Genomic DNA, 27,867 nt, shown 5'->3' with positions numbered 1-27,867 from the left:
GTACTCCGTATTTACACTAAAGTGCAAACCCGACGTCTGAATGGAATTTTAAACACATATAGCTCCTTTCATCTGCCCCTTAACTAGGTCTACTGTAATAACAATGACAGTTGGGCCTAAAAACCAAAGTCTGTTCACTGACAGTCTGATGTACATTTCACACACAACTTCAATCAGCAAACTTCAATCACACAAACCGTCTGCAACACGTCCTGCAACATCTTCATCAATGATCTCACCACTTTTCGTGTTTTAGGTTCACACTTTGCTGAACGCTTGCTCTCTTGACCTGTTTTTCTCCATTTCTTGCAGCACATCACGATGATGACTACAATCAGCAGAGATAGGGCAGCGCAGAGGAACGCGATGTTAAATACAGGTAGATCATCTGTGATGAACAAAACCAGCTATTAGTCTGACTTAATCTGATATTATAGGCTTGATTATTGGTGATGCATACCTGGACATGCCTGACAGTGTGTGTTGATGTCCAGATGTGTGGTCTGCCTGCTGATGGTGTTGTTGATCACACAGTTGTAGGTGTTTTTATCCTGATATTCCACCTCCAGAGGTAGAGAGAGACTGATGCTGAGATCAGACACACTGATGCTGGACAATAAACTGTTTCCTTTGTACCAGGAGAGACTCACAGAGCTCACATTCTCCACTGAACACAACACTGAACAATTATACTGGGATGATGAAGATGAGGAGGAAGAACAATGAGAAAAGTTTCTGGTGATGACAGGAACAGGCAGACGAGCTGGAAAATAAAAGATAATAAACCGCAACATGAACTGATATTAACAGTCTACTCATGTTCGATCAATTCAAACTATAATAAGATTAAATATTATAGCAGCGACGTTAGTTATCAATTGCATTATGGGACCTTGATCCCTGCTCTGAGTTTTAATGTCGAAAGTGACTTTTATTGACAGTTTTTAGTAGTTTTGAAACAATATACATTCATTCAATTATGTTCTTTTCGCCTTAGTCCCTTTATTCATCAGGGGTTTCCACAGTCGAATGAACCACCAACTAATTCAGCATATGTTTTACGCAGCGGATGCATTTCTAACTGCAACCTAGTACTGGGAAACACCCATACACACTCATTCACACATATACACTAATGCCAATTTAGCTTACCCAATTCACCTATAGCGCATGTCTTTGGACTGTAGGGGAAACCCAAACGAACATGGGGAGAACATGCAAACACACAGAAAAGCCAGCTGACCCAGCCGGGGCTTGAATCAGCGACCTTCTTGCTGTGAGGCGACAGTGCTAACCACTGAGCCACCGTGTCGCCCTTGAAACAATATATTGTATAAGAAATAATATGTATAGTAGGGCTGCACAATATATCCTTTTTAGCATTGATATTGCAATGTGCACATAGGCAATAGTCACATCGCAAGATATGCAATGTTGAGTTTGCCCTGTGACTGTATGAACATTTCAAGAAAGTTCATCACAAGAACTTGTACCATTTGTAACTTTAATAAAGATAGAGGCCCATAGCCAGGGGGTGTTCAGGTGGTTCAGAAGACCCATCCCTCACCGACAAACCAGAATTTGTTCCATACATGAGCTCATTTGTGCAATACTGACTGCTATGCTATCACAAATAGTGAAAATAACCCATCGAAAAAGGATTTAGGTCCAAGCGGAATCCTCTGTTAATTGGCTGTTGCTTCGGCGTGACTTCAGCTAATCAGTTTTGGCCAATGCTAGCAAATATTCTGCTGTAAGTGGCATCATCTTTCGTTACTTTATTGCTTTTAAACAGAGAAGACAGTTTACAGGCAACTTTTATTTTAAATGTTGGAGCTTATTCTTAAAACAAAAAATGAGCTATATAAAGGTGTGAAGCACCAAAAGTGGCCCATAATTAATTGATTTGAACACTATTTTGCCTATTATTGTTATCCATGAATTTTCAAATTTACTTTTTTAAAAGGGAGGCTAGAAAAATTGTGAAGCTTTACATTATTATTATTCTTAATATGCTATTATTAATAATAGCTTTTTTATTCATATGGCCAAATTCTGACTGAAGAAAGTTGAATGTGCTGGCCAGTTTGTTATTTGCCTAATAAATTACAATAAACTAAAGTTTTTATTTTTTAAACCTTTAATAGATTCCTATTTTTCCTGAAATGTAATGTAATTATAATATATATATATATAATGTAATATGTTTTTAAAAATCAGTAATATTTCACATTTCTTCATTATTAATCTTTAGGAAATTTATTTGGTATATCAAAAAGTGTGGTTATGATGACCATCCGACAGGCTAAATCAGCTAAAAATAATGCTTAATGTCACTAAAATGCAGTATTTAAATCTCATAATTAAATAGAAAATGAGGCATATAACTGCAAAAATGTCCACTTTTTGAGAAAAAAAGAACCACCTCTTTTAAAAGGCTGACTACTGGTCTGAGATATAGTTTATTTTATAATTTAAATAACGAAGATAATGCAGGGCTTTTTCACATTTGATTTTTTTCAATTTCTGTACCTGAATGCGGTTTGAAAAAACCATAAAGCAACATCTCTTCCAATTTGTTTATTATTTTTTATGCATGATTTAGTCCCCTATTACAATCAATCTGAATTAATGAACATTTTCCAAATAGTTAAACAAGTGATCTGATGAAACTGTCTTCATATCGCACTATTTATCGCAGAAATCAAAATATCGCAATGTCATATTTTTCCAATATTGTGCAGCGCTATTGTAGAGTATTAAGTTTGTGAAATAACAGAAAAAGTACTGTTCATTACCAGGTTTAATACTGTAATTTAAAACATCAACCCAGGAAATATATCGCTCCAAACTATTAAAAACACCAATAAAAGTCACTTTTAAACTTTTTAACATCAAAAGTTTATGAAGTCCCATAATACAATTCAAAATTACAAATAACCGAAAAACAAAACATGAATCACAAAAACAGAAAACTGTAAATTTACACTTTTTTTTTATTGTGAAAACCCTAAATCCCTAAAAAAAATTTATTCTGTTTTAATTGGCTTTACAGCTCAAATAATGTTAATGTAATCAGACTTAACATAATAATTGAGGTCGATGCCAAAAATTTTTGCGTTTACACAAGATGATCTAGTGTTTGTTTTCATGCTGCCAGTACATCTATTTTTTTAGACCCTTCTCATTAAGTGCTAATTATTATCTAGATTCCAGTTATTATTTTCATAGGTCTTTAATGTGAATTGAAATGGAACCTTTTCACTGGTAAGTGAACAGTGTACAGTATTTAGTGCATTTCTCTGAAGTGAGTTTTTGAACAGTTTTAGAATGTTACGCTATTCCATTTTAGTTTCCATACCAGCGCATCAAGCTTCAATCTATAAGAAGGGCCAAATTTTGATTTGAACTTCTGTCAGTTACATTTAAAATTCTGTACATTCTATATTCCATGTGTGGTACAGAACTCACAAGGACACAGAAATGACAATCCCACATGTGGGACAACACTGGCCTAACCCTTAAGAATGTAAGCGCAAATAAAGATTTAATGTAACTTGATGCATTTTAACATTTTAATTTATAAAACAAACTAGTATCTATTTCATGTTATTATTTAGATACTAGTATATTTCTCATTAAGTACTACTTATTATTTAGATATGAATGCTCGGCATTTTTTATTCTAGTGCTTCTTCTTTAGTTACTAGCACGGCCAGACAAAATCTGCGCAGGATTTTGCGGAGTGATTTAAAAAAATAATAATAATTTTGTGAGTGTAGTAACTAAAAACAGGCAAATCCAATTAGATTCACTTTTTGTGGTAAACAAAGCAGGTCACTCATGTAATATATCTACTTAAAGACAGAAAATATGACTTTAAATAATTTTCTTTTTGTACGTGCATCATATCAACGTTTGCATATTAGTCAGTAATATAGTTGGAATTAATATAGAATCTGATAAAATAGATTTAATAAGTAAATGAATACTCAATAATAGGCTAGAAAATCTGCAGATTTATGCACATTCAAGTTTTTCGTGGGCGTAGTTACTAGTACTTTTGTAAAAGTATTTATTAGATACTAGTACTTGTGACCCTGGACTAGGTTGTAGGTTGAACAGGTATATTTTTGGGAATAACCAACAATATATCTATTAGTCGTCATTTTATTTTATATATATATATGTGTTTATATATATATATATATATATATATATATATATATATATATATATATATATATATATTTATTTATTTATTTATTTATTATTATTATTACATTTATTTTTTTTTATGGCAAAAATCGTAATTAAAGATGTTTCCCGAAGACATTTTGTAAATTTCCTTTTGTGTATATGTGTGTATGTATATGTATATATATATATATATATATATATATATATATATATATATATATATGGACATCTTTAAGGGTGATTTTTCCTAATATTTAGATTTTTAAATAGTTGCATCCCAAACAAATACTGTCAATCAACGGAAGGCTTATTTATTTAGCTTCCACATGATGTATAAATCTCAATTTTCCAAAATGAACCCATATAACTGGTTTTACGGTGCTGGGTCACATTTATTAGGATCTATTTTTATTCTTTGGATAGCAGTAGTCATCTTCATTAGCGACACACTACTATTATGATTTTTTTTTTTTTTTGGCTATTTGACATCAATGGAGATCCGTCACAGAGATATCAACTGTTCCCTTTTAAATAGTATGCATATTCCTTTTGTGACTATAATACTTTATTCATAAGGTACTATTATTTATTTATTTTATTCAATTAGAACTAGTACCTTATTAACAAGGCCAGACAGAATCTGTGGACATTTTTTTACATTTCTGCACATAATTTTGTGCAAAATCCTGCATTTATGCATAACCAGTTTGAGAGTATAATAACTAAAAACTTAAGACATTAAATGAAGAAAAACATCTTTATTATTTAATTTAAGGTTTACAACACAAATCCAATGAAAACCACTTGTTTGGTGTGTAAGACGTTTTTACACACATTTGCACAAGTAAATAATAGACTCAATAAAGGGCTACAAAAATCCAGATTCCGCATGGGATACTTACTACCAATTCTTATTACTTATTACCAGTATTTATTCATTATTTATAGTTCTAGGACTTATTAAATACCTATTAAATGGAAACTAGTACTATTTATTAGAAAGCACATATTGATTAGCTGCTGTGTTAGTTCAAAAGATAATAGTACACATTTAATAGATTCCACTAACAGTACTTCAAATGTTACTTGTGAGATTTTAATTTGAAATCTTCTGTGGCGATTCTGACTAGTTGTTATATAAAAGTACGCAGTTGTAACTAGAAAGATACACACAAAAAATCATTTCTTCTTTTTTGTTAAACAGTTTTTCTATAGATGGTTCACAGATTATCATCATATATTGTAAAATGTGTTTGTATTTTCTTATGTGTACATGTTTTTATACATGTGTGTGTGTTTATATATATATATATATATATATATATATATATATGTATGTATGTATGTATGTATGTATGTATGTATGTATGTATGTATGTATGTATGTATGTATGTATGTATGTATGTATGTGTATATATATATATGTATATATATGTATGTATATGTACGTATGTGCACATGTAAATGTGTGTTCGGAAGTATGTATGTACATGCCATGTTTAAGCATATTTTTCTGTATGTCTATGTATGGTTAAAAGTCACCCTCTATCTGTGCTGAATTAATGATAATAGTTGACTATGTTTGTTAAATTATTTGAGTGTTGTTGAGCTGTTTGAATGAGTCATGTGACCATAGTACTCAAAAGAGACTCTAGATGCACCTAATCACTGTTACCCTGATGAAGGCAGATCCTTGCCGAAACGTGTAGGTTTTTTTAAAGGCTTTTTAAATTTTCCACATTTTCCGAGTGCCTTGGACTAATTTCTGTTGTTGTTTTGATGAATCCCTTACCTAAAGATCACCGACCAGTTATTTGAGTTACCCCTGAGCGCTTTTTGTTTGTCTTTCTGGACAAAAAAAATCTTGTTGGCTCAATTATTTAGTTAAATCAAATGTACTTTTCTAGTCATCTGAACTTCTAGCAATCAAACGGACTAAAATATTAAGTAAGTTTGTAAGAAAGTTTGGATAACTTAAAAAATGTAGTTTAAACCTGATAAACTTAATAAAATAAGTTAAAGCAGCATTAAAACATTTGTAGTCATGACTTTTTGTCATATCATTTTTAGTGTAAAACTGTAGGGCTCCAAATTAGTCATTCATGTCATTCATGTTGTTCCAAATCAATATAATACAGCAAATTTACTTTGGATTAAACACTGACACAAAAAAATTTGCCCCAAAAAATCTCAAGAAATGTGTTGTTTCTGTTGCTGTAAACTGTAATGTACCCTTTTGGGGCAATTTGTTCTTCAGTGTATGAGATTTAAAACATAAATCATACCGCACACTTAAGACAATCATCAATCAACATTAACAGTACTACAAACAGTGGCTACCTCTTCCCATTAAAATTCAGCAAATCAATCACACAAGGAACAATTGAAAATTAAATCAGTTGACACTTTTAGCTATTATTTTAGATAATAGTTTGAACAAGCAGCAATTTTTTGAGTGGAGTAGCTATTGTAAAAAAGTACTAGAATCTAAATAAGCCCTAGCAGCTAATCAATAAGTACTAGTGCTTGAAGAAAAATAGGCTGAACAAAATAGAAATACTTGTGTCTTCCAAAAATTATTACAGCAACCCTGTAAGCGATCTGACTGTAAGCTCCAAAAGAGCTATGAGCTGGAAAACTGCTTTATAAACAGGTAATTTTAATTTTAAAGGACAAGACAAACAATCTGTACTCACCATAGACTGTAACTCTGAATCTTTTTGATGATGTATTATCTGAAAATATCTGCACTTCATAATCTCCAGCATGTTCAGATCTGATGTTGATGATGGTCAGAGATCCAGTGTTATTATCCAGCTTCAGTCTGTCTCTGAATCTCCCATCAGTACCATTCATTGTGGAGAAGGCCTGATAAGCTCTGTTTATTAGAGCTATTAGAGACTTATCAGCTACGAAATGCCATGTTAATTCACCAGTGTGTAATTCTGTAACACCACTGTGTAGAGTGACAGAATCTCCCTCCGTCACTGAGAATGACTGCATTTCAGTCCTACTGGAACCAAACGCACCTGGAGAACAAGAACAGGGTCAGATTTGTTCACTGTTGCTTTAAACGATACTGTCTCTCTGGAATGAGTTTTTTGAACAGATTTAGAACTTTAGACTATTCTATTGTTTCCATGGTGACAAATCAAGCGTCAGTTAAGTATAAATTTTGGTTACATTCTGAATTCTGAACGTTCTAAATTCCAAGTGTGTGACTGAACTCTCAGCATCACAAAAAAACCCACCCCAAAACAAACCCACTTGAGAGACAATACTGCTCAAAATTAAATATTAAATCAATAATACCAGCAGAGACGCAACAGAAAACTAAAGGCAACATACTGAATATTCAATACAATTCATGTTTATTTCTATAGCGCTTTTAAAATGTAGACTGTGTCAAAGAAGCTTTACATCAAAGTTCTAGTAAATTGAAGTTGAAAGTGTATCAGTCCAGTTTCAGTCCAGTTTTCACAGTTGAAGTTCAGTTTAGTTCTGTGTGGTTTAAGTTTCAGTGCTGAAAGTCCCAACACTGAAGAGCAAATCCATCGATGCGCAGCTCCACAAATCTAATTACTAATATGACTAAAAATCATCTTATTTTGTAAATACGCTCTTAAAAATAAAACACATTTTAGTTTCTTCGTAGAACTGTCATCTTTTATTATGTCAATATATCTGTTTTAAATGTAAAGAAGAGCTAATTAAAATTGTGTTCCTAAAGTGAAAAGTAGTAGCAGTTTAGTTTAAAGAAAGAAATAAAGCCTTTAAAAAAAAAAAAAAAAAAAGAAAAAAAAAAGAGTTATTAACTAACCTGTCTTGAAGCACAAAAACAACAAAATGAACATTTGAAGCATTTTTTTAAAATAGATCAGTCTCTGATCTAGTAAGACCATGTGCTGACAACACGCAGTCTCTTCATCTGTGTGTGAGATACATTCTTAGACAGTTTGACCCTCCTTTTCATGCGTGCACACAGACGAGCACACAGACGAACACACACACACACACACACACACTGAACATGTCTTAATGTTTATAATGTATGTATGTAGTCTGTGTATGTGTGAAGTCATACAAAAAGTGTACATTTAAACACTTTTTTGACATCTTAAAGTTGATTTATATATATATATATATATATATATATATATATATATTTTTTTTTTTTACTTTAAGTTGAACTGGATTCACTTTACAACCTGTTTATACTTTACATTTAAGCTGATTTAACATCGAGTTAAATTGTGTATGCATTAAAAAGTGAAAACATGATGTTCTGCTGCTAAATAATTAGGAGACAAATTATCAGTTTGAAAAAAAATCTATGATTTTTTAGTTGTAGACCAAAAAATATTACAAGATGGGTTTATTCTGTTTCAATACTGTATTTCTTCTCAGTTTCAAAAATGTTATAATTTAGAGCATTTTTACATAATATTTTTTACATAAAATACCAAAAGTTGCCTTCATTTCAGATTTTAATATTATTGTTTACATAAAACAATACATATGTTTTCAAACTGTATCTGTTTAATATTTAGCACATGAAAACATTAGTAAGTTTGAGCAACTGTTAAAATAAAAGGCTCTAAATAACAATATTTTTTAACTGAAAGATGGAAGAATTGTTATCAAACCTTTAAAACATATATATATATATATATATATATATATATATATATATATATATATATATATATATATAAAATTCTTTACTACTGAGATGTTGCTTACAGAAGTAGGAGAGTCAATATAAATAATTCAATATAATAACAATGAAACAAATAATTTTAATTGCTTTTATGATCATTCAGATGTTACAAGTGGTACTGTATAAAACATTTTTGTCAGTCTTAATAAGTCAAAAAGCTGCTCGTGTTGCGAGTCAAACTGAAACCTGCTGCGGTCCATGTTCTTCAGAAGCATGTGTGATCTGGATGGACAGAGCTGGTGCACGAGTGGCCATTTGTCTGATGTGGGTTTAGTATGTAGGTTAAAAGCTGCTTCTTGCTCCGCTGTTATGAACCCGAGATGCAGTCGCTTCCCTCACAGAAACAGCTTTATGGAATAAAAAATCCACTAAAATGGTCACTGGTGAGATTTATACTGGATTGTAGTGGATCATCAGGAATCAGTGTTGTGTTGGTTCTGCTATTCAGCAAGGTTACAAAACGGTGTTAAAGATTGGTCGAGGCATTCAACTTTTTACATTGTGGTTTTTGCTATTCAGTAACTCTCACTGCATCATTTGAACAGGACACCATCTCTTTAACTTTGTAAGAATATAAACTTTAAAGTCTTTAACTCTTTTTTTTTTTTGTTTTGATTTTTTTTTTTTTTGAGTTTATAAAGCCGCATTAATTATATATTATATATAATTATTATATATGAAATTTAAATTTTGGGGTGAACTGTCCCTTTAAATTTACATTGAAGGTATATATAAGCTGTGCATCACATAGATCTCCACTCAAAATACATCTAGGTCACGTGGACGTAAGGACAGGTTTAAAAAAAAAAACAGTCTGACACATTCATCATCAAAAAATCAAGCAATAGACAATTAACTGAGATTCAATATAATCAATTAAATGTTTGGGTTTTTTGTTTCTGTGAAACATTGCCATCTGCTGGACAGTGGTGTGACATGTACAATTCCTGTGAGAAACTGTGCTGTAGTACCTACACATATTTATTTATAGGTTTTCACATGACGTCATTGATGCGTGAAATTCAGATGGGGGGCAGGATGTGATTTTTCTACATGGGAATCTCTATCAGAACATCAAAGTATTTCTGTTTTATGTTGTTTATAATTGTTTAAATCGGCCAAAATAAAAAAAACGCTGACACCTCTTAAATGTTTTTGCTTATAATGGGGAGAAAGTTCAAGAAACTGGCTGAAAAACAGAAGAAAAGGCGGCATGTGATTTATTCAATACATCCATGTGTACAAACTTTAAACATGATCATTCATTTGACAGCACCAATAAGGATCATACAGGCCTAGCTATGTGTATAAATATGTTAATGTGTTATATAAAAATCTGATACAAACACCACCACACATACAAAATCCAGGAGAATATAAATAGTACCCTGCCGTGTAATCGCTGCAATGAAATCTCCATCTTGTTTTGCAATAATCCAAGTCTTTACTGCCGTTTTGGCAGAATAAACAACCATAACGTGAACATTGAGATGCAAAGCTAGGCCATAATTTTGTGGCAGGGTGGCATAAAAATGAAGCATAGCAATTATGTCTAAACGTGTTTAATGTAATAATGAGCCTAACACAAATCTGTTTAAAACCAAAGTCAAGTCTGAATAACTCAGACCCATATAAATACCTCAATCGGAATACAAATGTCCAAGTGGAGTTGTAATCAGTCTGAGTGGAGTAGGTCCCACATTTCCTAAAATAAATAAATAAACAAAAACTAAAAATCTGCTATGTAAATACATTAAATTAATTGCTAAAACATATAAGCAACTATTTTTTAAATATTTTTTTCACATTTTGGTTAAACAAAATACAAAGTATCAAGACTACCTAATTCTGACGAGCAATTTCAGTTGTATTTAAAGTTAACACTTTAATTGTGTTTAAATCAATAGGTGAAATGATCTATGTTGATGCTAATATAATTGTAATCAGATACTATGTCTCCTTTTTTGCTGATGATCCGATCCATGACTCAAAAACCGTAGTGTGATCTGAACCGTGAGAGTTGTGATCCGTTACACCACTCTTGAATAGCATTATATATTTGAGCTTGTCTTATTCTTCCAACACAATGCTGCATAAAACCTGGTTGTAGTAAATCTGCCTGCCAACAGGGTGAGCACTGATGAACAGCTATTGTGATTGGTCAAATATTTAATTTAGCTGCAAAATAAAAATCTAGCTAAATTGAAAATCATTGTTTATCATTAAAATCTGGATAGAGATACATATACATCACAGAATTTGCAGTTTCAGTTCTGCTTATTATAAAAACAGAACATTCATTTGTCGTTAGAGAGTAACATTGGGTGACAAAGTAGGCCACTTCCTTTCCAGACAAGTTAGTAGAGAAGCAGCAGCAAACACAAAGAACCCAGTGGTGTCAATGGTGGGTAAACCAGTAAAGGGAACATTTAATATTTAATATGTACTGTTTGTATATGTTGTTTGAATAAGATGATTTTCAGTGATTGCTCACACAAAGGACATAAACGGTAAGGGAATGCAGCGATTTCTGGTAGGGGACACCCCTAGTTAAAACACAGTTTCTAAACTGCTTATGATGCAAATACAATACAGGGATCTAATAACTATGCTCGCTCACATATTCCGGATTCTACTCGCTGTTGTTTCATTCATTTGTGACAACGGTACTAAAAACAAGACCTTAGTAGCTCAAATACTAATTTCTCAAATACTAATTTTAGGAGGCTAATAGCCTGAACTGCAGTGGCGAAACCACCTAAATGCAAATTCACTTGATCTTCTGAAGGAGAAAAACAGTAGTTTATACTTCTTACAACGGGATTTTTTTAAAGCACATTTTTACATGATCGTTTTTTTCCACCTTAAGAAAAAATTAAAATTGAAATCAAAAACATTTGCTCGATGAACTGACGATGCTGCTTCCTCTTCCTCATAACATCGAAGGACGCATACTGAGATGATGGAAAAAAAAAACACATTAAGAAAAGTTTTTGTTAGGAGTTAGCATTGTAATTGCATTGTTTATAACTGTTAATGGCTTGCTCATTTATTCATCATTAATTGATCACACGTAATTATCTTTGAGTTTCTGTCTTCTGTTGAACTTGAGTATTTTGAAGAATTTTTTTTTTTAAAGAATAATGCACACGTTGAATTTGTTGAAGTTCAGAATATCTACTTTTGTGTTGAGAAATACAATCAAATGGGTTTCGAACAATTGAAGGGTGGGTAAATGATGACAGAAGATTCAGTTTTGTGTGAACTGTGAATTTACACACACAGGGTGAACACACCCCTGGAGCAGTGAGCAGCCATTTTTGTTGTTTAATGCCTTGATGCGTTTTAGTTTTAAAATGCATAACTTTTGCTACGGTTATGCCTTCCGTCCACACGAGTTTTCCACCCCTGACAAACTGAGAGTTTTGAAAACGCTGAAGAGGCCTTTTTCGTTCTAAAACGCTAGAGCTCTGTGTTTGTGTCGATAAAGGAAAACATGACATCTGAAAACAGAGGCATGGGTCCTGACGTTCCCTACCTGATTGGGCCGTTTGTCAATATTAAGTACACAGCCTGAACTTTCCTTGTCAGTTTAGACTTCACAAGTTTGACAGTGAGATCGAACAAACTCCCGAAGACATGTCAGTTAAATCTTCAAATAAGACCGTGTACTTTTATAACGTCATTCATATCACCCTGGCTACACTCTATCTGAACAATAAAACGAAAACATGATATAAGGCACTGCCTCTTAATTTTGATATTAACAACTTCATATTTATAATATAATATTTACATAACCGTCATAATCACTTTATGCATATTTATAACCAAACCGAGGCTTAACATTTAACTGCCTCTTTTTATTTTCATGGAAAAAAACTACTTTCTTACTGTGTGGTTTTGACAATATGTACTTAATGTTAGTCTATAGCAGTGGTCTCACAGTCAATTCCTGGAGGGCCGCAGCTCTACTTAATAGTCTCTAGCAGTTTTGAACAGCTTGATTATTTGGATCAGCTGTGTTTGATTAGGGTTGGAGCAAAACTGTGCAGAGCTGCGGCTCTCCAGGAATTCAGTTTGAGACCCATGGTCTATAACCTATACATACGTTAAAGATCATCAAAGGAAATGCATGGTTGAATACAAAATACCCTGTCTCTTTCGATGAATATCTGTTTTAATAATCAGTAATGCCCATTATATAAGTAAAAAGTAGGGCTGCATGAGCGAAGTGGCCTCTTTTAAAAATCCCAGATTTTTTTCACAAAAAAAAAAAGTTTTATGATTTATATAGATTTTATTTCTCCACCAAAATAAATGTGTGGAGTTGAAGGTTATCTAGCTCAAGCATATCAAAACAATATAGTTATAGGATATAAAATGCTTTAAAAAATCATTAATAAAAACCTCAAAGAGCCTTGCTAGCAGTCATTTAAAGATCAAATTTAACAAGACTTTTATAAAAAGTCCATTAGCCTAAATTCATTTAATACAATTACACTGAAAGTCATTAATTTGTTAAAAAGGGGACCTTTTACAAGATTAATAATTTCAAAATTAATTTTTTTTCTACTGTTTATTTCAACATGAACATACAATCAGACGTTTATTAATTTTTTAATTAGCGTTATGCCAGTTCATAATAGTTACTCACGCTAGGCTAATAGGTAACATTTTATTTATTTTTTTGCGTCAAGTCGCTGAATCTGATAGACTGCTGCATTGAGCGAGTTTTGTCAGTGTTAATATTTAAAGTCACATAATTTATCCGAAAACAGCAGCGGTCAATACCAACATTAGATCGGTAACCGTTTCTTTTATATGCGAGTCTCCTCTATTAATAGGTTATATGCACAGCTAGTGTTTCTTTCCATACCCGTCTGTATCAGCAGGCAAGCGCTGAAACTCCATAGAAAATACTGAGGTAAAATAAATAGTCATATTTTAAAGACATGGTGCGGGAAAATGTAATTTAATGCAGTGATTCTTGTACATTCTGAGACCCACTTTATATCGTATATCCATCAGGCAGTGAAGATCATTGATTCTTAAAGAAAACTGACATTAAACGCACTGATTTTGTAACTGTATACAGTTCACCGGAAGCGCTTGACCCAGATTACTGAAAAATTTAAAGTCCTTCTGTGTATACCCTATTGTCTTCTGCATTAGGCTACTTAGCACCATGAGAAAAACAAGGTGTGGCACGCAGGTTCAAATGCACATCCCTCATGGTGAATACGTGACTGAGAGCCCTGAATTATGCCCTATTTTTGGCGAGTGTGCTTGTGCTGCCATGTTCATTTTAATAATATAGAGAGTTCTTCCCTGCTCGCTGCCATGTTGGGATCCCAGAGTTAAACGGTCAAACATGCAGAATCAGTGTAGGCTACGTGGTAACAAAAGTTAATATATTAAATTTTCTTTACGCTCAGCCAAAACATGTTACTTGAGAACAAGTAATTCAAAGTTAGATATACACAAGATGAATTATAGATCACGTTAAACATCTATAAATGAGATCCAGCAGCAGATCTGAAATGGACTGTCTGAAGCTCAGATGTCCAAATACACTGAAGCAACTTTTAGCACATGCCAGAGTGCATGTATGATCATGTGATACATTTTCAGCAGTATAGTTTGGACGGATACCATTTTAGAAATGCTATAGATGAAACACCAGTTTGAACAGGGTTTTCCCCTGTTTTGTTTTCAAAAAAATGTCTGTTCACATGAAAATGCAAAATCACACTGTGTTGCATGTTAACGGCACGCCGAACCAACAGGGGGCGATAATGATACTTTTTTGTTGGGTTCACATCTAATGGGTAATTAAGTATTTGCACAAGTAAATTGCAAACAAATCAAGGCAAACGCAAGAACAGAAGTGGATTATCGTCCTGCGGCCTAAAACGCATCAGTATAAATGAGGCCTCAGTTATGGTATTGAGGGTGGTGACGGCGCTGGTCATGTGTGCTAGCAAAATAAACATTGTTCATTTTGATTTCACACAGACTTTAATTCTAGCCGTCCTGCTCTTTTAAGCCTTGATAAAAATTCTAACAAAAATTTTAACTGTATAATGCTATTTAGATGGACACATCATAAAATATAAAAAAGTAAATAAATGGCTTTTTTTAAATGTTCTGAAATAATTTCTTACAAATTTCAAATGAAAAGGTCACTTACATAATTTTTCCCCTTTAAAAATACAATTTGTCATTATAAATATTTTTTTTATTTTTGTGATTAAAAAATTAGGGTGATTCCACCTAATGTTCATTTCTTAACTCTCCTGTAGTTCAGACATTAGTATTAATGTAAAAAAAAAAATAAACATCTTAAAACATGGCACTTTGTTTCTTATTTACCCGCCCCCCATATAATTAAAACAGAGCAGAAAACTTTTTTCTATTTAATGAATTTGTATTTGCAATATTTTTCAGATGAAGACTCATTTGCTGCTGCTGTTTCTTCCAGTTGGTAAGATGCTTGTTGTGATTTCTGTCTTTTCCATTGTATCTTTAATCACTTAGGGCTCTATCATACATCCGGCGCAAGACATGTTTGGTGTGTTGTGGTGATGTGTTGCTATTTTCAGGCCAGCGCAACCCTAATTTTCCCGTTTTGCGCCACGTTGTTTAAATAGCAAAATTATTTGCACCACTTTGTGGACTCATGGGTGTGCCGGTCTAAAATAGAGGTGTGTTAAGCTGCATTGTTGGTGCGTTGCTGTTTCAAGAAACTGCAATAGACCAGCTAAAAGCAGGTCTAAAGTCCAGTGCAGAGCGCGTTAGTTGTGTGCCTTAAACCTGTATTGCTTAATGCACACAGGATGTAGAGCAATACACAAATATCTTTACAAAGGAAAAGAATTAAAGGATTAAAATATTACAAAAATTATTGTTTTCTACATAAATATAAAAACCACTGCCTCCATGCCTTCATCTCGGGGGGCTTTTTTCAGTTTATTCATGACAACTTGCTTTTCATTCATTCATTTTCTTTTCGGCTTAGTCCCTTAATTAATCCAGGGTCGACACAGCGGAATAAACCGCCAACTTATCCAGCATATGTTTTACGCAGCAGATGCCCTTCCAGCTGCAACCCATCTCTGGGAAACATCCATACACACTCATTCACACTCATACACTACGGTCAATTTAGCTTACCCAATTCACCTGTACCACATGTCTTTGAACTGTGGGGGAAACCGGAGCACCCGGAGTAAACCCACGCGAATGCGTGTATGTGTGTGTATATATATATGTATATGTATATATGTAAACGTATGTATGTATATGTGTGTGTGTGTATATATGTGTATATGTGTGTGTGTGTGTGTGTGTATATATATATATGCTGCTATTATTTATTTAACTGCTAATAAAATATATTAATAATTAATCCTCTCTTCATACAATTTATTAAGTTTCAGGCCCGTAGCCAAGAGGGGTTCTGGTGGTTCGAAATACCAAAAGTTGGATTATTATTATTTTTGACTTTTTTCTGATTATTCAATTGGCTAAATTCTGACTGAGGAACAGTTAATGTGCTGGCCAGTTTGAAATAGTTTTAAAACAAATCTTTGCGCTTAACAAACAAAATTAAATATGTAGGCTAATGGATATCTTCAGTGGAGTGAGTTTCCACTATTTCATTATCTATGAAAGTAAAAGAGTACAGTAAAGAGTAAAGGAGAAAGAGACAGTGAAGAGGTGAATGGAAGAGATTCATTCTACTGTATATCCTTGCGCTGCAGAGGGTCTGTTTAACTGTTTTTTGAAGCATTCAGTTTTTCCACTTATAAAGTCCGCCATGTAAATAGCAAATGCGCGACACAACTGACTCTTAAAGGGAATGGGAGATGAGACTCTGATTGGTTTATTGTACATTAAGCTCAATGTATGTACATTAAGCTACATCCAGAACTCATAAAAAAAAAAAAAAGCACAGCCCTGTTAGACCATGCACCGAGGCACAAAGCATATTTTTCCATCCTTAAAATAGCAAAAGTGGATTCGGACACGACCTTAATGCTTTTGCGTCCTGTGCTTTAAACTTTGAACCTAGATCACTAAAATAGAGCCCTCAATGTCATAAATCCATTAATTAGCAATTTGCTGAGCTAAAGGATTTCTCAGCAATTATTGTAAGTAATTTATAATAGTAAATATATATTTATAATTTTAACCATACGATGGTAAATTATTACCATAATAGCATATTATGAACACTTATGAATACCATAATAGAACACTTTCTTAATGCTAATTTGTTAATAAATGTATTGATAAACTGTAATAATTACTGTTGGCCTACTTTTAGTTTTTACTACAGCAAACTTATCTGTAGTAGAACTTATATTCTGAATGTTTTGAAGAGTTCTGTGTTTACAGTTAGAGGCCCACTGTAAGCTTTAGGCTTTAGCCCAGGGGTCTCTAACTACCTAAAGGTGTCTCTTAATTAAACTGAATTAGGAAGAAAATGATCTGCAAGGCGGTGACGTAGTGGCGCAGTAGGTAGTGCTGTCGCCTCACAGCAAGAAGGTCGCTGGTTCAAGAGTTGGCTGGGTCAGTTGGCGTTTCTGTGTGGAGTTTGCATGTTCTCCCCGCGTTCGCATGGGTTTCTTGCGGGTGCGCCGGTTTCCCCCACAGTTCAAAGACATGCGGTACATGTTTCCCAGAGATGGGATGTGGCTGGGAGTGCATCCGCTGCGTTAAACATGTGCTGGATAAGTTGGCAGTTCAATCCGATGTGGCGACCCTGGATTAATAAAGGGACTAAGCCGAAAAGAAAATGAATGATGAATGGAATGAATGATCTGCAAGGCAGGTTTAAGAATGCCTGACTCTCTCTGTGAAGTTTTGACTGACTCAATGGTTTATTCAGTTCAGATCTAAATCTCTAACGCTGAAAATAGTAGCTTCATAGTATCAAGGTGTCAATTTTGATGGCACACAAAGCAAAACAAAAAATATTTATTTTTCTATAGAGTAATACATCTGAAACATACTCACAGTGCTTTTTTTAAAGTACATTTTTGTACTACTATCACTGATTATGATTAAATGTTAATTTCTTCTCCAGGGATGTTTGGAGTTGATTCACATGGAGTTTCAGTGATGGAGGGAGATCCAGTCACTCTACCGACCAATGTTACAATAACCCAACAGGAAGATGTTAAATATTATTTCAACAACACTCTTATCGCTCAACTCACTGGGGATCTCCGTTTTAATTGTACTGATGTGCAGTGTAATGAAGCTAATAAGAGATTCAGAGGACGACTGAAGCTGGACAATGAAACTGGATCTCTGACCATCACGAACACCACAAGCACAGACACTGGAGGTTATCACCAAGAGATCATCGGCAGTGGCACCATCCATGAAAATATCTTCAATGTTTCTGTTCACAGTGAGTCGCTTTTTAATCGCATCTCAGTGTTTTTTATATTGTTGACATCACTCAGGTCAAGTTGACAGTTTCTCATTAGACAGATCTTGATGAACTGTAGTATATATTTTTTTTCTCTAGTGTGTATGTAGGTTTTATAACGACCAATAAATAAATGTAACTTTTTAGACAGTTGTTATCACAAGACCACTTAACTTATGGAAATGTTTCTTCAAAAATATCCTTCAATCACCTGTTGTATTGTATTTCAGATGTTTCTGCTGCTGAACGAGATGAAATAAAGAGAAATTCAGCCAAGGAGGGAGAGTCTGATACCTCAGACTCTGATGAAAATAATCTAAATGGTAAGAAGTCCTGGCATTTTGTGTGGCTTTGAACAATTTAATAATACTGTATATTTTGTTTTATTCTGTTCACAGGTGTAATATTACAGCATTATGTACAGGTGAAGTCAGAATTATTACCCCCCCGTTTGAATTTTATTTATTTTTTTTATTTCCCAAACAATGTTTAACAGAGCAAGGAAATTTTCACAGTATGTCTGATAATATTTTTTCTTCTGGAGAAAGTCTTATTTGTTTTATTTTGGCTAGAATAAAAGCAGTTTTTAATTTTTTAAACACCATTTTAGGGACAAAATTATTAGCCCCTTTAAGCTATTTTTTTTTCAACTGTCTACAGAACAAACCATCACTATACAATAACTTGTCTAATTACCCTAACCTGCTTAGTTAACCTAATTAACCTAGTTAAGCCTTTAAATGTCACTTTAAGCTGTATAGAAGTGTCTTGAAAAATATCTAGTCAAATATTATTTACTCTCATCATGGCAAAGATAGAATAAATCAGTGATTCATTCATTTTCTTTTCGGCCACATCGGAATGAACTGCCAACTTATCCAGCACATGTTTAACGCAGCGGATGCCCTTCCAGCTGCAACCCATCTCTGGGAAACATCCATACACACTCATACACTATGGACAATTTAGCCTACCCAATTCACCCGTACCGCATGTCTTTGGACTGTGGGGGAAACCGGAGCACCTGGAGGAAACCCACACGAACGCAGGGAGAACATGCAAACTCCACACAGAAACGCCAACTGACCCAGTCGAGGCTCGAACCAGCGACCTTCTTGCTGTGAGGCGACAGCACTACCTACTGCACCACTGCGTCGCCTAAATCAGTTATCATAAATAAGTTATTAAAACTATTATGTTTAGAAATGTTGAAAAAAATCTTCTATCTCTCTTAAACAGAAATCGGGGGGGAAATAAACAGGGGCTAATAACACAGGGGGGCTATTAATTCTGACTTCAACTGTATACATTTCTGTTGAGCTCACAGTTATGTTATGTTGCTCTTTACAACCCTCCAGATTTGTTAAGTTAAATCAATACCATTTAGCTAGGATGTAAATATTAGAGAGTATTGATGAATGATTAGCCTTCTGTGGTTTATCTTCTGGATAAATCATTATTTATTTTAGTTTCTGTGAAAAAATATTTCCTGATTCGCTCCTCCAAAACAGCCCAAAGGGGCTCAATGATATTTAGACTGGGGACTGTGCAGACCATGGGAGATGTTCAACTTTACTTTCATGTTCATAAAACCACTCTGTCACCAGTCTTGCTGTGTGTATTTGTGAATTATCAACCTGAAACACTGCACCGGCTGCAGGATAAAATGTTTGAACCATTGGGTGCGCATGGTCCAGAATGGATCGGTAGTCCTTGGCTGTGACACGTCCATATAGCACAAGTATTGGGCCAAAGGAATGCCATGATATTGCAGCCCAAACCATCACTAATCCACCTCCATGCTTCACTCTGAGCATGCAACAGTCTGGGTGGTATGCTTCTTTGGGGCTTCTCCACACCATAACTCTACTGGATGTGGGAAAGACAGTGAAGGTGGACTCATCAGAGACCAAAGGTTTGGCTATAGCAGCCGGCCATGTATATTGACCCTGTGGAGCTCCCGATGAACAGTTTTGGTGGATACAGGAGAGTTGAGGTGCACATTTAATTCTGCATCGAATTGGGCAGCTATGGTTTTATGTTGTTTGGATTAAATCCAGGTTAGCACCCGAACATCCCTTTCAAGCGGCTTTCTATTGCACCCAGTTACTCCAGTTGGATGTGGTTCATTCTTCTTGGTGGTTTGCTGACATTACTCTGGACACCATGGTTCTTGATATATCACAGAGACTTGCTGTTTTGGTCACAAATGTGCCAGTGAGATGCACACCAACAATTTGTCCTCTTTTGAACTCTGATGTCACCCATAATCTCGGTAACTACTAAGTTAAATATTATATGCTCCATTAAGAATTGTTTTTTTTTTTCAATTGGCTGCAGAACAAACCACTGTTGTACAATGACTTGCCTAGTTGACCTAATTAACTTAGTTATGCCTTTAAATTGTACATTAAGCTGAATAATAGTGTATTGTAAAATATTATGTACTGTCATCATGGCAAAGACAAAATAAATAAGAAATTAGTTATTAAAACTGTTATGTTTAAACCATTTTATTAAACAGCACCTGGGAAACATTTGAAACAGAATAATAATTTCACAGAAGGGCTAATCATTTGTCTTCAGCTGTATATGTAGGTACTGAGTGATTTGTCATTTGTTATCTTGTTATTGATACAGTCTGTCTCTATCACTTTCAGATTCAGGTCGCTTAATTCTTGCTGTAGCAGGAATATGTGCTGTTGTTGTCATTGCTGCTTTTGCTTTTGCGGTAAGTATTACCCAAAGCTAATTTAAGAAGAAATTTGTAGTGCTCAAAAAAAGAAATGTAAATGATGTGCTTTTTGTTGTAATTAACCAAAGTACTACTGTATGTGCTTATTGTTCAAACAGACATCAGCAAGGTGTGCAGTCAACAGGTGAGCACTGAACCACCTTAAATTGTGAAAAAGACAGCAAAGAAGTATATAATCTAATGAACTTTAATGGTCTGAGTATTTATACCTTTTCAACCAAATGACAGGCAAATAATTAAAATATAATGTAGGTCTTGAATGTGGCCTTTACATTGTGTACAGTCTTTCTAACATTATAAATGACCCTAAAAAACTGCAGTTTATGACCCATTTTGGTGCTATGAATACATTTTGTTGGTTTTATTTCCATATTTTCTAGATTATAAGAAACAAGCGAATAATATGGTTGGCATGTAGCAAATAAAACATGTTTAAAGTGCCATGCACTTGGATCACAACACTCAAACCAGTGTGACTTTTAGTTACTTGCAATTTGTTTTCCAAAAAATATGGCATATAGTTATGATTATTTATTTTACAAAGGATCTTGTGACCTATTTGTAAAATAATTAATGTCAAAACATTTTTGACTTTTGCTTTTGTCAGCTTGTACAGCAAATACAGATGCTGATCATACAATAAGAATATCTTCAAAAAGTTGATTTATTTTATTAATTACATGCAAAAAGTGCAACTTGTACAGAGTACAAATTCATTCCACACAGAATAAGTGTTTATTTCTTATAATTTTGATGAGTTTGATGGCAACTTTAAATGATCTCTCAGTCTAGTTCAGGCTACAGAATCATGGGGAATACAGCTGATTTGACAGTTGTCCAAAAGACAACCACTGACACCTTGCACAAGGAGGGAAAGACACAAAAGGTCATTGCAAGAGGCTAGCTGTTCACAGAGCTCTGTGTCCAAACACGTTAACAGAGGTGAAGGGAAGGAAAAGTGTACAAGCAATAGCGATAACTCACCCTAAAGAGAATTGTAAAACAAAACTTATTCAAAAATGTGGCGGAGATTCACAATGAGTGGTCTGCAGCTGGAGTCACTGCTTCAAGAACCACTATGCACAGATGTATGCAAGACATGGCTTTCAGCTTTCACATTCCTTGTCAAGCCACTCTCGAACAAAAGACAGCATCAGAAGTGTCTTGCCTGGGCTAACTGGACAGCAGTCAATTTTGCATTTCCTTTGGAAATCAAGGTCCCCGAGTCTGCAGGAGGGAGGACAGGCACTCAATCCACTTTGCTTGAGGTCCAGTGTAAAGTTTTTACATTCATTGATGATTTGGTGTGCCATGTCATCTGCTGGTGTCGCTCCACTGTGCTTTCTGAGGTCCAAGGTCAACACAGCTCTATACCAGTACATTTTAGAGCACTTCATGCTTCTTGCTGCTGACCAACTTTACGGAGATGCAGATTTAATTTTTCAACAGGACTTGGCATCTGCACACTGTGCCAAAGCTACCAGTACCAGGTTTAAGGACCATATTATCCCTGTTCTTAATTAGCCAGCAAACTCACCTGACGTTAAGCCCATAAAAAATCGGTGGGCTATTGTGTAGAGGAAGATACAATATGCTAGACCCAACAATACAGAAGAGCTCAAAGCCACTACCAGAGCATCCTTGGCTCTCATAACACCTGAGCAGTTCCACAAACTGTTCCACTCCATGTCACGCTGCATTGCTGCAGTAAGTGCAGTGCATGCTCATACTTTTCATCATCATACTATTCAGCTGGCCAACATTTCTAAAAACTTGTTCTTTGTATTGCTCTTAAGTTATAATCTAACTTTCTGAGATACTGAATTTGGGGTTTTCGTTAGTTATATATTTTAAGTGTTTATAGTTAGTGAAATAAACACTTAAAATATATCAGTCTGTGTGGAATGAATGTTTACACTATACAAGTTTCACTTGCTGCACATTGTAAAAGCTGTAAGACCATATCTAAATGTTTTGAATTTCCTGTGGATACAGTGCAAATTATCTTTCAGGAGAAGCCTGTGTCATTTCCAGACAATAAAAATTTGCTGGTTAAATAAAAGTAACTTTTAAGTCAGAATTTGACAGGGGTATGAATAATTTTGCTATTTCAAATTTCATATAGAAAAAAGCACAAATACAGTGGCATTCAAACCTGCTGTATATTGTAGTAAAAACATGACATTGTAATGTAGTTTATGAAACTGAAGAAAAGTATTTAAAAAAAAAAACTTTTAAAACTTTTTTTTTTTACTAACTGTGAATGTGTTTTCTTACAGGCAGGTGGTGTTGAACACTCAAACAATGGCATCATTCCCACCTACTCAAGACAGACGGAGGGCATTAATATTGTAGTAATGTGCACTAGTCATTAGTCATAAATTAGTCATAAAAAAAAAATTTGTATTTTTTATACTGACCTACACTGCAGAGCTTTTATTGACAACTACAATAGATACATGGACCTCAGTAATCTATTTAGCTATTTACCAAAAAGTGACATTATTAGGATTGTTTTTTTTTTAAACAATTTTTTTTTTAAATATTCCTGTCTTGTTTCCTTTTCACATGTTATACGCTGCATTCCAGACTAAATCTGAGCTGTGAAAGGTCAGTCACATATTCACTTACCATGAGACGTAGAAAGCATTTCACTAAATAACAACACTAACTCTTAAAAAAAAATCAGCTTATAAACACCAGAAAATACGCTTGCATGTATTTTTATAAAGCTAGCTAATGTCATCTCAGAAATAAGCTTTAATACTACAGTCCCATTCATTTTGTGCTCTAACCAGAATTTGTTTACATTTCATTTATTGTTCATTCACTCAAAAATGAGAATTCTGTTATTAACTACTCACCCTCATGTCATTCCGAATCCCTGAGACCTTTGTTCATCTCTGAAACACAAATTTAGATATTTTAGATGAAGTCCAAGAGCTCCCTCATCCTAGACAGCAAGGGTCCCACTTATTCAAGTCCAGAAAAATACCAAAAAAATCTCAATATATTCCTGTACCTTGAGTGGGTTGTTCAATCAGAATATTTTAAAGTAGCAAGAATCCTTTTGTGTGCACATAAAACAAAAATAATAACTTTATTCAACAGATTCTTCTCCTCGGTGTCAGTATAGGGTGCTCATTTGCGTGTCACACTTGGTTTCACATGCTGATATATTACCTCCAGTGATAGAAAGTTGACTCTGACCTCTGAGTCTCGTTCAGCAAGGTGAACAAATCTTTTATTTTAATCATTTTGCGCAATTTGCCAAAATATTATTAAAATGTTACGAGTCGCTTCCAACCTCATCTACAACTACTGTAGCCCAAACCTTGATCACACTACAAAAAATTCACAACTAGAATGCTCTAAGAAAGAGAAAGTAAACATGGTCTATGATTATGTCAGCTCACCTCTTTTGACAGGTCTTCAAATTTGAGTGGTTCATTCACATCACACACACAGTCCCATATAAGCTTAACCATGCACACACACACACTATGAGTCAATAGGAGCCATTAGTTCACCTTTCGAGTCTTCTGGTTTTTGAGGTCTTTGTTCATCACGTGACAGCATGTAAAGAGATGACTCAAACCTGAGGACTTGAGATATTTATGGATCAAATCTTTTCCGGTTCTGACTGCATATGATTGGCTTCTGTCTTTCATGTGTTGAATAAACGCCTCAAACCCAATACAAGACTCAATAAAGGAACTAGTCTTTTCCTCCACCTGCACAAATGTGCACATGCACAAATGAATGAATCACTCCATGATAAGACTCATCATTCTCATCATTCAAAATGAGTGAATCTTCAAAACACAACTTAAGATATTTTAGACGAAATCTGAGAGCTCTTTCATTCTTCGTAGGCAGCAGCAGTCCAGAGAAGTTAAAAGTCCTTTAAAGGAACCAAAAACTTTGTCATAAGTTTCCATGTGACTTCAGTGGTTTTATCATAATCATTTGAAGCTCCAAAAGCTTTGAAAACACAAGTTGAGGGTGAGCAATTAATAACTGAATTTTCATTTTTGGGTGAACTAACCCATTAAGGTGCATCTCAGTCTGCCCTGAGTTAACAGGTTGGATGTCAAATCCAATTGGTATTGTAGATGTTATTTCCATGTAAAAAAATTATAGTAAAATACTAATTTTGAGTCGTCTGGAATGCAGCAGCATATGTCATTATGGAATATTGTAATGTAATGTGTATTTATATAGCACATTTATCATGTATGGTCATACACCCAAAGCGCTTCACAATTATAAGGGGGTCTCTCCACACCACCACCAGTGTGCAGCATCCACTTGCATATTGTTGTCCTTGTTCTCAATTTGTAGGTTAGTAATTCAAAACTTTATATAATTAAATTGCCATTGTCTGTTCCTGTGTAAATTTACTTTTTTTTTTATTATTATTATTATTACTGTGACATTACTGTCCAATATGTGCAACAGAAAATGCATGTTTCACTAAGAAATGCACACTTTTCAAACAGGACTTTTTTGTTCCTAACAGGTCCTTAAAGGTACAGTTGAAGTCAGCGTTATTATCCCCCCCCCCCCCATTTCTGTTTAACAAAAATACGATTTCTAAACATAAGTGTTAGTAACTCATTTCTAATAACTGATTTATTTTATCTTTCCATGATGACAGTACATAACATTTGACTAGATATTTTTCAAAACACTAGTATTCAGCTTAAAGTGACATTTAAAGGCTTATCTAGGTTAATTAGGTTAACTAGACAACTTAGGGTAATTCGTTCTGTAGACAGTTGAAACAAATATTGTCTAATAATACCTCAAAATTATTTGCAAAAAAAATTAAACTGCTTTTATTCTAGCCGAAATAAAAAAAAAACCTAATCAGACTTTCTCCAGAAGAATAAAATATTATCAGAAATACTGTGAAAAATTCCTTTCTCTGTTAAACATCATATGGGAAATAATAAAAAAAAATCCATAGGAGACCTAATAATTTTGAACTCAACTGTACATAGTAATACGCTTATTTCAGGCGGCTGCTATTTTAAAGAACCAAATCGAGGCTGCGGTGGGAAGAAACCCGGAAGTATAGGACCAGCACTGTAAACATTGCAGTAACATGCTGTGGACTACAAACCTCCAGCTGTTGCTGAGATTTCAAAATGCAGAAATGGTGTAAACATCACTTCAATATCATTCAGTAAGATTAATTTAAATATTTAAAAGCAATTTAGCATCAAACAACATCACAATCTCTTTAAGAGTAATATGCTCAAGTGTCCTCCTAGGCTTCAGTTCATGGCACCAGTTAAACATTGTGGGTACGCTTTCCTGCTTCAGTCTATGTAACCCGGTAAACGATAAAACACTGCACTCCTCTGTAATAGTGCTGTCCTGGTACTGAAGTTTTAAAACTGTCTATTTCCCGCTAAGTTAACATTGAAGTGCCGCTGAGCGCGGATGACTGGACTGATCTTCACGGCTGCTTCGCGCTCCAGTCTCCGTGTATCTGTGTTTGCACTCAGTTTACCACTCTTCGCCCAGTGTAAACACAGATACACGGAGACTGGAACGCGAAGCAGCCGTGAAGATCAGTCCAGTCATCAAGCAGATCGCTCGGCTCGTCTGTGTTTGTGCAGCGGAGGGTGAACTGATGACCTTCTCGGCCAGTCACAAGCATTTCTGTTGAGCCCGTGAACACAATGGCCAATCAGCGCTGTTTTAAGAAAGCTGTCAACAGTGCCTTAAATGTTAGCTGGAAATGGACGTTTTTTAGTCTAATATAGTGAAAGAATAAGTTCATTAACTCGCGTTTGATAAATAGCATCTAAAACATGTGTTTGGGAAAGAAAACGTTAGCTAACTAGTGCCTTTTCCCTTAACTTAGCTGAAAATGAGCTCTGATATCCCTTTTTATTTTCACTATTCATTCAGAACGGACCTTCGGGTCACTGGGAAGGCGGTGAAATGATAAATTTGTGTCACTTTATCTTCACTGATAAGATATACATCCAGGTACACAACGTTCCAAAGTAAATCCCAACGATACTTCCGGGTTTCTTCCCACCACAGCCTCGATTTCACTTTTAAAAATGGCGGCCGCATGAAATCAGTCTATACCTAAGAGTACAAATCTGTACCTCAGGGTACATAGATGTATCCTAAAGGCACTTTGCAGCTTTAAAGTACCAAGGTGTACCTTTTGATCAGGTACTGCCCCAGTGACCGATTTATTTCTGAGAGTTTAAAATTGATGTAAAATGTAGACTCAAAATGTTAAATCTCATGTAAAATAAACAGTTTATCAGTACATAAATACATGTGCATCATGTAGGCCTATATAGTTTATATAGTACTTCCTGTATTATTAATATTTTTATTTATTATTGTTCACTCAAATTCTTTGAAAGGCATCCTCAATTTGGCAAACAGGTATTTATTTATTTAGTTATTTATTTATTTATTTAATTATTTATTTATTTTTTTCCCATATATTTTGCTATTTTGATGCACAATATTAACATTTAAACTTTTAGCCTTTTTAGGAATAATTGCATTGAATTTGCAGTGGTGTTAATCACAGCATCAGATGCTTGCAGACTTAATTGGTTAATTAGCTTCAAATTTTAAACATTTTGACATGTTAATCTGTCCTATGACATGCTGAAATATTGATCGAACTTTCTGTGACTGTTTATAGGGCTGTTGTACGTTAACACTGTGCAATAGTTAACATTAGTTAATTTAACTAAACT

The 27,867-nt window shown here is 34.4% G+C and overlaps 2 protein-coding genes across 5 annotated transcripts in view; one reads left to right on the top strand and one right to left on the bottom strand.

Annotated features, from left to right (window-relative positions):
* LOC130215472 (uncharacterized) overlaps positions 1–25,520 on the top strand; it is a 45,655-nt gene extending 20,135 nt beyond the window's left edge. The window contains exons 4-10 of the mRNA XM_056447280.1: positions 313–379; positions 15,372–15,408; positions 18,016–18,345; positions 18,597–18,689; positions 21,027–21,097; positions 21,220–21,245; positions 23,401–25,520. Coding sequence (XP_056303255.1) covers positions 15,372–15,408; positions 18,016–18,345; positions 18,597–18,689; positions 21,027–21,097; positions 21,220–21,245; positions 23,401–23,476 — 633 coding nt within the window. The 5' untranslated portion in view covers positions 313–379 and the 3' untranslated portion in view covers positions 23,477–25,520. The remainder of the gene's footprint in view (positions 1–312; positions 380–15,371; positions 15,409–18,015; positions 18,346–18,596; positions 18,690–21,026; positions 21,098–21,219; positions 21,246–23,400) is intronic.
* Positions 1–27,867, bottom strand: part of LOC130215463 (CD48 antigen-like) — a 46,093-nt gene that overhangs the window by 5,299 nt on the left and 12,927 nt on the right. Inside the window, exons 1-4 of one of the 4 annotated variants that reach the window (XM_056447272.1) lie at positions 10,561–10,625; positions 6,898–7,230; positions 461–763; positions 198–388 (exon numbers count right to left, since the gene is read on the bottom strand). In XM_056447272.1, coding sequence (XP_056303247.1) covers positions 198–388; positions 461–763; positions 6,898–7,204 — 801 coding nt within the window. In that variant the 5' untranslated portion in view covers positions 7,205–7,230; positions 10,561–10,625. Of the gene's footprint in view, positions 1–197; positions 389–460; positions 764–6,897; positions 7,231–8,021; positions 8,123–10,560; positions 10,626–27,867 lie in introns of those variants that run through there. The other 3 variants (XM_056447269.1, XM_056447270.1, XM_056447271.1) reach the window with 3 other exon arrangements.

This window comes from Danio aesculapii, chromosome 22 (assembly GCF_903798145.1).
Source record: "Danio aesculapii chromosome 22, fDanAes4.1, whole genome shotgun sequence".
NCBI classification, from domain to species: Eukaryota; Metazoa; Chordata; class Actinopteri; order Cypriniformes; family Danionidae; genus Danio; species Danio aesculapii.
Note: the sequence above shows the minus strand (reverse complement) of the source record. Positions and strands in the feature narration are given on the sequence as shown.